General features: G+C 40.1%; 1 protein-coding gene across 1 annotated transcript in view; it reads left to right on the forward strand.

Annotated features, from left to right (window-relative positions):
• The first annotated feature begins 624 nt into the window (after positions 1-624).
• The window catches only part of ELAVL4 (ELAV like RNA binding protein 4), a 153,315-nt gene continuing 141,501 nt past the window's right edge, over positions 625-12,438 (forward strand). Inside the window, exon 1 of the mRNA XM_060083358.1 lies at positions 625-722. Coding sequence (XP_059939341.1) covers positions 705-722 — 18 coding nt within the window. The 5' untranslated portion in view covers positions 625-704. The remainder of the gene's footprint in view (positions 723-12,438) is intronic.

Below are 12,438 nucleotides of genomic sequence, written 5' to 3' on the forward strand. Positions count from 1 at the left end.
CAACGCTGTGTTATTCAAAAGTCTGGTGTGGTTTAGGAGGCCACAGAGCAACTTGGCTCTCCCAAGTCATTGAGGCCAACATTTATACCTGAAATCATAGTGCACAAAAGTCTGGGTTATTTTGTTTGAGATTTAGTGATGTTAATCATTGTCTCCATTTCTCACTTTACTTTGGATATATCTTAGACACCAGTCAACTGGCCAAACATGGCTTGAAGGATCCAGTTAGTGTGTCCACACTCCGCCAAAGACAGGCCACCTTTCTAGTGCGCCTTCGCCTAAAGGGTAAGATTTATTCTAAGGGTTCCAAATTGGTCACGTTTGCAAATCCTCGGAGCCCAGCACACTGTTTTGCCAAGAACATCGGTTCAAATGTTGTTGGTGGACTTGAACTGCCAAAAAAGCTACCTCACTTAAAATTTAAGCACAGGTAGCAGTACTGGAGAAGAGATTTATTCATTCAACTTCTTGAGCATAAACTCGATGCTAGGCGCCAGGGCCGGGAACCGCAGGGGTCGATCCTCCAACTCCCGCGCGAGGCGCCCCCTGGAGACGGCGGTGGGGGTGGCGAAGCGACCGCTCAGCGCTGAGCGGGTGAGCGAGCCAGCTAGCGAGCGAGCGCGGGGCGACTCCGCGGACGTCCTCCCTGCCGCCGCGCCCCGCCCAGCCTCCGCAGCCTACGGCTGGACCGCGCCGCCGAGAAGATGCGCCTCAAGAGCCAGGTAGCCGCGCCTCGGCCGGCCCCGCGCCCCTGATGCCCCGCCCACCCGCTGTCACGCGCGACCGCGCGGCCACGTGGCCGTGACTCGGTCATTCCAGGCGCCCAGCCCCGCCACCCGGACTCTCAGGGAGGGGGAAGGGGCCCTCACAGGAGGGAGCCGCCCCCGCGCGCCCCTGGCCCGGGGACTTCTGGCGTCCCCCTCAGCCGCCCAGCTGGCGACTCTGTTCCCGAGGGCCTCTGGGTCCTTCCCCCGCGGGCCACGAGACACTTTCCCTGCCTCAGGGGAGACAACCGAAAGTTGGGTTGCCGTGCACCCCTCCCCCCGCGACAGTCGACCCAGCCCCGGGGAGAAGACGCCGCCCCGCGCGCGCCACTCCCCTCTGCTCCTTTCCCGAGCTGTCCTCGGAGTGGCCTTGCTGAACTAGCTGGTGGCGCCAAAAAGTCCGGGCGGCTTTGGGCGAGCAGGCGCGCATCCTCAGGGGGGCCCCTTCTGTCTGTGTGACTCCCGCTAATTGTCGAGAAGCAGCACCCTCCAGTGCCTTTCCCCTATTACAGCCCGCTGTCGACCTGGGGCTTGGGATATTTCTAGATGAGACTGAGCGGGCGCTTCCGTTGCACTGAGCAGTGTTTAGCGGAGGAAAAAGGAGGATCAGGTGTTGGGTAGGGTGTATTTGTGTGTTGTACTCGTCTCTCTTTGGGCTGGGGTTGTCAAGCGTTTAGGATTTAGTAAACACACGTCCTGAAGTCTTGAACTTGCTGGAGACAATTCGTTTCTAAAAGAGAGAGAACCTCCCCTCTTCCAACATATGTTAACGGATTTAGGGAGACCACAGGGAAACCTCGGAGAGGAACTTCTCAAAAACAACTCCAGGTTTGGGGGAATATGAGTCATATTGATTCCCCAGGGTTAGCCGGTACCGCTCAAGGGTGGTAATTCTCATAAATCTTCCCTCTGGGGAATCAAATACCCGCTCCACGACAGTTTGTCACGAGCCCTGTGGGTTCATGAAAGCCTGCCTGCGCCCCTTACCAAGCTGCTTTATTTTAGTAGAACCCCTTGAAGAGGCTGCCTCACATTACCTTCCTGCATTTCTGCGCCTAGTTTTTCATTATTTTATAATACTTGCAAATTGACACTGAACAGGCTTTAACCTCAGTCATTTCAGAATAAGTTTGATGTTTTAAGTGAAATGTGAATGGAGCTCCATTTATGAGGGAAGTAATCTGTGTGAAGTGTTTTGTAAATGTGAGTGGGTTGAGTTTAAAACACTGAATAAAATTAATGTAATGAGGAATCAAATGGTTCAATCCAGATGTTTGCCTCCGTGCTTCCCTAATAAAGTGAGAGTAGAGTGCTTCACAGCGCCTCTCCTTATGGTTCTTAGGTAGAGTGGATTGTGGTTGACTAAGAATCAGTGATGGTTGGATTCCTTCCTTTCATTTTCTGAAACACTAACTATTCCTTGGGGCTGATGGGGTTGTGACCCACACACCTATACAGAGGACTTTCCCCCTCTCCTGACTACCTTAGAAATATATGAGGGATTTACATGCAGGTTTTTAGCTAGGGAACTTGTAAGTAATCCTCTTTAGTTATCATTAGTATTAGCCTCTGAAACCTTTGCTTGCTTATACGATAAGGTACTTGGGTGTGATTGTAATAGAGGTGGGGTTGTGGGTTAGAGTTGGTGGCCTCACTAATTCCACTACTTAGTGTGTTTTGAATTAACAGAAAACTCCTTAGCATTTGTGTAGAGGCAATAGAATTTAGCACGAGGGATTCTAATTCAGATATTCTTGGTTCAGGTCTATCCCACCACTCAGTTGTTATGTGACCTTGCATAATCAATTCCTCGGTCTTACTATTTTTTCCCACTTCCCAATAGACTAATGGGGATAATACCAGCCTTTGACATGGGAATTAAATGGAATACCATATATGTACAGTGCCTGGCATGTGGGCACTCAGTAAATACTCCTATTAACGGTCCATAACAGTAGCTGTTACCATCACTGCTACTATATCTGCTGAAAAATACCTATCTATAGTCGGGGAAAGAGGTTGACTGCAAAGGGTCATAAGGGAATTTTCTCGGGTAATTGAAATACGCTATATTTTGATTGGGGTGTTGACTGCAGGGTGTATCCATTTGTCAGAACTCATCAAACTGAACCTTTAAGATCTGTGCATTTGACTGTATGTGCATTACATCTCAATAAAGTTCATTTAAAAAATTAACCTCCAAATGTGTTAAATACATCCCTTTTGAGAGGCAGGAGTTGACCTAACAAGGTAATTCTACATAACCTAGTGATTCATTTCCAGAGGCCCCTCTGCCTTTGAGCGTATCTTCTTCATAAATTCATGTTGGGTCATAGGAAACATGGAGGGAAGGAACTATAATTTTTCAGGTTGTTGTCAGGAGTGATGGTCCATGGAGAAGAATGATTATTTGGCTTGTGCCAGGATTATATTTAATTTGGAACTTGCATATGGTATTAGTTTTTACTAATAGCTTTTTTAAAACCAGATTAAAATGTTTTATTTGATCCAGTAATGCTCATTTGCATAATATTTCCATCCAGTAAGCACAATTCCTGAAAGTTCATAGTGATTTTGCATCCCTTCCCTTGCTTTCAGTAAATTCTTTGCATTGCTGGTAATTAAGTGAGATACCTAATGTGCATTTAGCACAGTATCAGGCACATGGTAAATGCTAATATATGCCAGCTGTTATTATTAAAATTGCTATATTTATATTCATCATTTTTTGGAGATGGAAATCAACACTATACAGATTTTAATGTCAATTCACTACAATGATGCTGTGAAAAGTTTTTGAAGTGGAAACAAGCCAATAATTATTAATAAAATATTGTAAAAATAAAATCTCATCCAAACATAGTGGTCATAACTTTTCAATGGTAGCCCTTAGGAATACAGGCAAAAGCTATGATGGAAGCAAAAACATTTCTGAGAACCAAAAGTATGCCACAGAGAGTATGTTAACTTGTTTACTCACAGACAAGCTCCTTGGACCCTCCCTCAAGCCTTCTAATTCTTACTTGAGACATAGTTCTAACATGCTTGTTTCCCTAATTTCTCAGCCTGCAGCAGATTAGAAGGCCTGAAAGATAGGAGACACAATGGAATTTCAGTAAAGGTGAGCTGGAAATGAGGGACAAACAAATTACAAAAGTAAGACATGAGAAATTAGTCTTAATCTTAAATAGAAGCAATAATTGAATTAGAGTACTGAATAACAATTGCCAATTTTGTTGGAATTTTCCATTTTATTCTTTAAAAGGGTTGCATCATGGTATGCTCTATTTTAAAAGGGGAATAGCATATAACAATGTATTTTTAGGAAGATTTCCATCTGATATGATTAGATTAGAGACTTTGGTTTGTTAAGAGGCAAGCTTCAGTTACCCATAAATTTTACCTAATGTGGAATGATTTATTCCCTTATGATACTGCATAAATGAGGTATCCGTTGACATTCATGCTTGTGATTTGTGATTGGGAACTAGATTTTTAAAACTGCATTCTCCTTTTCATGCAATGGCATAATGAGACGAATCATACATGGTGTATTAGGTTGCTAGGGCTACCATAACAAATACCACAGACTGGGTGACTTAAGCAATAGAAATGTATTTACTCACACTTCTGGAGGCTTGCAGTCCAAAATCAAGGTGTAGGCAGAGTTGTTTTTTCTGAGGCCTCTCTCCTTGGCTAGTATATGGCCATCTTCTCTCTGTCTTCACATGGTCTTTCCTCTTTCTGTGTCTCTGTCCTAATTCTCTTCAATCATATTGGATTAGGGCCCACTCATATGACTTAATTTTACCACAGTTATTACCTCTTTACAGGCCCTATCTCCAAATGCAGTTGTATTCTGGCGTACTGGGGGTTTAGATCCTCAGCATATGAATTTGGCTGGGGGGACACAATTCAGCGCACTATCCAGTAAAAAGCTGTATTGGTTCTTTCAAAATATTGTAGCTCCGTACGTAGTCTAGGAAACAAGTCAGATTTTACTTCTTGTTTTGGATCTAGATGTTGTACTTCCCTGTTGCAGTAAGAAACCCAAACATATCCATCAGGTATCAACACACACACACGCACATACGCACCTTTTACATGTGAGGCTGATTACAGCTGAATCAGAGTTAGGGTCATTGTCCAAGCTGAGTTTAATCTGTGACTGGGTCCACTAAAAATCATGTCCTTCATTGATTGGCTGTGCAGTGGCTTCCTAATCTTTCTGACTCTATAGCACTTTGGGTGGTGGAGGTAGAAGGTTTGGCTTTCTGGAAAGAATCCATTTAACCCTTTGATACCTTCATACCTAGTTCTGTCATTTGAGCTCTTTGTTTGACTTTCCAGTTATCTTTGCAATAAAATAATTATACTAATCTTTCTATTCATATTTTCTGCATATTAAAGCCATGAATGTATGGACCCAAATTTGCTGCACAAGTAACCTTTCTTCACTCAAATCAGAACCTATTTGAACCTATTCAAATAGGTTTGAACCTATTTGAACCTATTCAATAAGTTTGAACCTATTCAAATTTTGAATAGGGTAGGCCTCATTGAGAAGGTGGCATTTGAACAAACTTGATGGAGATGAAGAAGTTAGCCATGTGGCTATCTGGAAAAAGCAGTGGGAATAGCCCGAGGAAAGGCCCTAAGGCAGGAGTGTAACTTGCAGGGTCCAAGGAACAGTTTACTGTTCTCTGAGTGATAGTTTACTCAGAAGTACCTAAACTGCCCACTTCATGGTTTAGTCCCCTTACCAGTCTGAAATTTATCTCAGCTCCACATATTCATGCATCAGGATGTGGTATTTTATCTAAAGAAAAGAAAAAAATCCTTATCTAAAAAAAGAGACATAAACTTATGTTGTGCAAAAATGGCTCTCAAATGCATTATGTGTGTTACTACCAGTTTGTCTCATTTGCACAGCCTCTGAACAACTGGCAAAGTGGCTAGTGTTGATGTTGCAGCTGCCACGGAGCTCCCAGTTGCTTTAGGAATTTTTACATTTTATTAATGCGATGACAGAGTTTACAGTTATCCACAGTATGTTAATTACAAACACTTGTTATCTATAGTACCAGCTTGATCTTATAGTTCCTTTAATAGAAATGTTACAGCTTTTACATTTAATTATAATGGGGATTAATCATCACATATGAGTTTTCACCTATGAGCAAAAAATTTGGAACAAATTTATGTTGAGATGAGACTATTAGATTTAAAATGCAATGCCAACATAGCTTTCTTTTTCTGACTTTTAAAATTTACATTAACAAAAAATTGCTAATGTCAGTGAGCCTTCTGAAACCATTTCACATGGCTGAATGATTGACTGATTAATTAATTCAGTGAAAATTTGTTGAGTGTCCAGTATGGGCCAGATCCAGTTGTAGGTGCTTGGAATACATCAGTGAACAAAATTCAAATATCCCTGTCAGTAGGAGTACAAGGGGAGATAGAAATTAAAAATAACCATAATAAACATGCACATTATGTGCATGTAAAAAGGTTATAAAAAATAGAGTAGGATAAAGGAGATCAGGAGCTTGGGCAGGAATTGTAATTTTGAATAAGGTAGACCTCATTGAGAAGGCGGCACTTGAACAAACTTGATGGAGATGAAGAAGTTAGCCATGTGGCTATCTGGAAAAAGCAGTGGGAATAGCCCGAGGAAAGGCCTTAAGGCAGGAGTGTAACTTGAAGGGTCCAAGGAACAGCAAGGAGGTCAGTATGGCTAAAGAGTAGTGAACAAGAGGGAAAAGATTATAAATCGGATTATAAGGTTTGCATGAGGAATAAATGTTGTCATGGTTCATCATCCACTGATAAGAAGATCTTGCTTAGCTTATATACCAAGCACTTTGTAGGTACTCTGCAAATGCTTGTTGAATGTTTCTTTGGCAAATGAATTGGTGCTTATAAGAACTGGTCCTGAACCACAGTAGAAAGCAGAATAGGCCTCTAGAATTGTTGCTAATTCTGTTTCTGGAAAACGTTAGAATTGGATTTGGGAAAGGCAAAGAGCAGAAAAATAACATGGAGATGCTGATGTGTAGGTGTCTGAGTCCTGTCTGACCATTGTCGCACCGACCTCACTAGGGAATTAGTTTTTTTACTTAGCCTTAACCATTTGGTACTGAACAATTCCTTTTCAGTTTGATTTTTTTGTCTTCAAGATTTGTACTTTTAACCAGAAAGAAAAAATTCCGGTGTAGAGCTACTCTTGATTTGAAAGTTTGAGGTCTGTCAACTTCAGGAGACCCATACCATAGATTGGTGTTATTCTTTCTTGTTTACTTCTTATAGGATGGATCTCATAATTAATATATTTGTGTATTTTGTTTACAGTTTACAAGTTATTTTTATATATGTTATCTCATTTGACCCTCACAGCAAATCTGTGTGAGAAGTGGATTGCCATCATTACATTTTGAACTGGGTATCTTACATTTGCCCTCTAGATCTACTCTCTACCCTTTTCCCCATCCTTTCTGTGGCCTTGGAGGCTGACCTTTACAGACTGCATCAGTGGGCTTCCTTGCCGTCTTGATTCTAGAAGGATTTGGCCAGTGGGAGCACTGGCAGGATATCTGAAGGCAGAAAGAAAGTGAGTTCTGGGTATTTATTTCCCCAACTCTATCTCTGCTAGGCTACTGGTTAGCAGTGACTGTGTGGAGGCTGCAGCCCATATCCATCCTACAGGTACAGCTCACTCTCTCCCTCTCTTTCTCTCTCTCTCTCTGGGTTCTCTCAAGGTCAAAGAGGTGATAATGAGTCTCCACTATTGCTAGCCCCAGGGTGCTTCATCATTCCTTGATGAATTTCCTTCATTAAACCTTGCTCAGTTTTACTCTTTGAGTATGCCTTCTGTTTCCTGACTCAGACCCTGACTGAGACACAGCTTTAATGATGACAACTTAGACAAGTTGGGCAACCTGCCCAATGATAGAAATCTGGTAAATTACAGAGTAGGGACTTGATCCTGGTTTTGTGGCTCAGAGGCAAAAACCTTTCTACTTTGGTGTCCAATTGAAAGTGTACTGTATGGGATATTATTTATTGATATGTCCTTAAACATGGAAGGGCCTTTGTAAACAGTAGAGCTCTTTAAAAAGAAATACTATTCCCTTTCCTGCCAAAACAATACAAACAAACAAACAAAAAACCTAAACACGTTATATCTTCGTAAGAGAAGCATGGAAACAAAATCAGGAAGCATTTAGACTGTTTGCTTTTGGTTATTCATGGTGATAAATAGGGACATTGTGAATAATTAATAATCTGGAATTTCCCATTTTCATCTCTCTACTGGTCTACCATAAAATCCTCTTTACTCAGCCCTATTTTACAGTCTCTTTTCCTCCAATTGGTCACCAACACCAAACATTGTCTCTAAAATGTAGATGTGACCCTGCCATTTCTTTGCCCCCCACTATCCACAGGATGAAGCCTAAGCTTATTGGTTTGTTATTGTACATTTATCCTTACCTTTATAAGTAAATATATGGCCTTCCATTTTCTCCCATTCAAATCCTACATTTGCTCTGCCATTAAATTTTTTGCAGTTGACCAAACATACTTCACATTTGCTTTTGCCTGTTTGCATTTGCTGTTTTCTCTGCCTACAATATCACCATCCTTGCCCTCAGCCCCATCATCTGTCAAGAGAACCACTTATCCATCAGAGTTCTGTAGGAAAACATCACATGAAACCTTTTGGACCCCACAGGCAGAGCAGCCAGACTTGAGGAAAGAAGCCCAAGTCCTTGAGGACAGAATCTGGGTCTTTATTCATCATTTTATCCCCTGAGTCCTGGGGCCTGGTCTAGGGCCCTGCATTTAGTGGACAATCAACAAATACTTATTGAGTCAATGACTCTGTGTGAGGCTCCTTCAACCAAAACCTTTACAAGAAAAGTTTTTAAGTTGTTTTTACTGATTTGAATTAAAATATCAGAAAGGTTGGATGAGGATAGCAGCAAAGAAAAGATAAAAAGCAAAAATTCTGAGTTCTCATCAACTGGAAATTTCCTAAATACAGAGTCCATGCCATGGAGTCCTGTTTTTGCTGCTAGAGGCTTGAGTAGGACTGTATACAACTTTGGTCTCTTATCCAATATTTCGATGGCTGTGGTTGACCTGTGTTAGTTTTGTCTGCTATGGTTATAGAAAAGATTTCCCTTTTTTTCCCCTGAAGATTGGTTGGCTATTTTTTTCCCTACATCTCTGATATTAAAGGTCCTTTAGTTCTCACAGCATGAGTTTCTGAACAAAGGGTCATCTCAGAAGCAGCAGTTTTGAGGATCTTACTCAGGTCATAGGAACCAGTGTTCCTGAAAGTCCCTGGTCCATGACCGTAATAATAGAAGTCAAATCCCGAGTTTATATTACAAGTAAGAATTTTGTACTACAAATTCTCCCTGTCCACTCAGACTATCACTTGTTGAGAGGAAAATGATACTAACTGCAATACTATACTGTAATTTGAGGTTAAATTACTATGTTGTTTGGAGATATACAGCAGAAGGAGAGAGCTCAAGAAACTTTAGTACACATGGGACAGTCTTATTGTGTGTTGAAATAGGATTTCTCTTCACTTTGAGGGTGTGATATATTCTTTTGGGGTATAAATTATGCAAGGTTAGATTATTCTTATAATAAAATAATTTCAAAAGGCAAGTAGTACCAAGACAATTTTACCAGATTAAAGTAAGTTTGAATTTTTTTTTTTTGACTTTTGGAATGGAAGACACATAGTCTACAAGGGGGAAGTGATCAGAGTAAATTAAAATTTAGTGATCTGTCCTCTAGTTACAAAATGGTGCCATATGGAGTCACAATAGACATGGTCTGCTTTTCTAAGTAAGTTCTGTTCAATGGGAGACATTCTCTAATTCATAAACCAGAGAAGAGAGTTAATAAATTTGCCAAACCAAATTGGGATAGGCAGTACTATAAAGACTGTCATAATAACCATGGAAAATTGGATATATATGGGATGGAGTGATATTCAGCAGGGGTGAGGTCAGAATAGGACATATAGGAAGAAAAACTAAAGCACAAAAAATTAAGGTAGGAAATGTTTGTGAGTAGCAGTATTATTAGGTTATGTTTATAGAATACCTTTTCACTTTTCTTACATTTTTCCACGTAGAAAGGTGGTATGAAAGGAATATGAAAATTAAAGAATAAAAATTTAAAAAGGAACTCTGAATTAATAGTAAGAATTCTGAGATAATTCCTTTATCACAAGTGTTCTTGCTCCTATATTTATTATCCTGGTTAATGGCACCATCATTTTCCCAGTGGACCTAGGTAGAAAAATCTTGAATTATCCTAGATCCATCCCTCTACCTTATTATCTGTACTCACTTACAAGTCTCTGGGTCCAGATAGTAAGCCTGATTTTTTTAGTTAGCCAACATTTACTGAGTGCCTAATATGTGCCTTGTTCAGACATGGAGAATGATACAGACAAAAATTGATGTCCCTGGGGGACTTACATTTTCTTAAACATCATATTTCTGATTTGAAGATAAGATTTCTGAAATGGAAACCCACTTTTACAATCAATGTTTGAAAAAAAATGTGGTTATCATTGCCTGTGCATGAGTGCACTTTGTGAAGCTTATAGCAATTATGTGTTTAACTGTCATCTCAGTTGTGTTATTTGCATTTGAAAACCCCCTATACAGTTGAATTTTAACTTAAATTTGTATCCCTGGTGTCATTTAAAATGTTAAAAAGTAACCAAAAAACACATGAAAATATGCTCAGTATTATTAGTCATTAGGGAAATGCACATCAAAACCACAATGAGATACCACTTCGTGTCCACTGGCTATAATAAAAAAGAAAGAAAAATAAATAAATAAATAAAAACCCAAAATAACAAGTGTTAGGGCAGATGTGGAGAAATTAGAACCCTCATACATTGCTGGTGGGATTGTAAAATGGTGCAGCCACTGTGGAAAAGTTCATCAGTTGTTAAATATAGGTTTACCATGTGACCTCCACAATTCTACTCCTAGCTGTATAACCAAAAGAATTGAAAACTAGTATTCAAGTACAGGTACACACATGTTCATAGCAACATTATTCACAATAGCTAAAAGGTGGGAACAGCCCAAATATCCATCAATGGATAAACAAATAGTAATACATACACAAAATGGAATAATATTCAGCTATGAAAAGGAATGAAGTTCTGATATAGGCTGCAACATTGATGAACCTCCAAAACATACTAAGTGAAAGAAGCCAGACACAAAAGGTGACATATTATATAATTTCATTTATATGAAGTACCCAAAATAGATAAATCCATAGAGTCAGAAGGCAGATTGGTGGTTGCCAGGGGCTAGAAACAGGGGCAATGGAGAGTAAAGGGTTTTACTTTGAAATGATGGAAATGTTTTGGATCTAGACAGAGGTGGTGGTTATACAACATTGTGAATGTACTAAATGCCAATGAATTGTTCACTTTAAAATGATTGATGTTATATTATATAAATTTCACCTCAATAAATTATTTTTGAAATGTTATACTGTGATGCAAAATTGAAATAAAAGTTATTGTGTGCCCTGGAGTTTGCCTGTCATATACCATTCAGTGCAGTTAAAAACAGAATAAATTGTCAAATTTTTTTATATAGATTCTAGAACTTCAGAGTTCAGAGAGATTGGTATGACCTTTTCATGTGTCATCAAGGACTGTCATATAAGCATCTAACATCTATATGTCAAAAGCTCGACTTCCAATAGAAGCTGTATGACTTTTCATGATACATGATCAAATATAACAGGGGTATCTACATTCTTTTTCCCTTTAGCAGCTCATAGTATATCACTATGCCCCACTCAGAAATCATGAGTGGCATTTCCCTTTGCAGCTACGTCATGGAGTGAGCACTGGTGGCAAGGTTGCAGCTTGCCTGGGACAGGTGGATCCAGGACCAGTGACTTAAAGACTTTGTGAAGTAGGCTCCTGCTGTTACCATGTGGAGGAGGGCCTGGGCTGGCTGTAGCTGAGAATATGCTAGACTGTGTCCCCTTCTAACTACTGCAGTACCACCAGCATGATCCCATTTGAAGCAGTGGGAGAGCACTGTCATCTGCAAGTCTCAAGTTTCAGAACTCAGTGGTACTGTGAGCTCATATTTCCACGCCTTTATAGGCCCAGAACCCTGACCATCTGACTCCATCTCTTGGAGTCAAGTTGGACAAAGCTATCTGCTTATTTCCTATGGGAAGATACCCTGAGTGCCTTGTAGCACTCAAGCATGATTTACACTCTTCACTGAAGGTAATTTTTCTTCTTTTTCTCTTGTTGGAGAGAAAAATAAACAAACACATGCTTATTAATGTCCAGCAGAGCATCTTCATACGTTAAAAAAATAAAAATTTGAATAACCAAATCCAGAAGAAACTCCAATATTCCTTGATACCTTTTGATATCATAATATCAATTCTAAAGCATCAAAGAGGCCAACTTCACCAGCATGGATTATGAAAAGCAGGATCCCTGTGATTCTCTGCTTCACTGTCAATGACCAGAAGTGATGGACACGATCTTTGCATAATAGCTTCTGTTTATTCATAAAATTATGTACAAATTTAGTTTTCAAAGTTTGAATCTTAGCCAGACTTTAATAATGACTAGTTTCTT

Source organism: Mesoplodon densirostris, chromosome 2 (assembly GCF_025265405.1).
Source record: "Mesoplodon densirostris isolate mMesDen1 chromosome 2, mMesDen1 primary haplotype, whole genome shotgun sequence".
In the NCBI taxonomy this organism is placed as follows: Eukaryota; Metazoa; Chordata; class Mammalia; order Artiodactyla; family Ziphiidae; genus Mesoplodon; species Mesoplodon densirostris.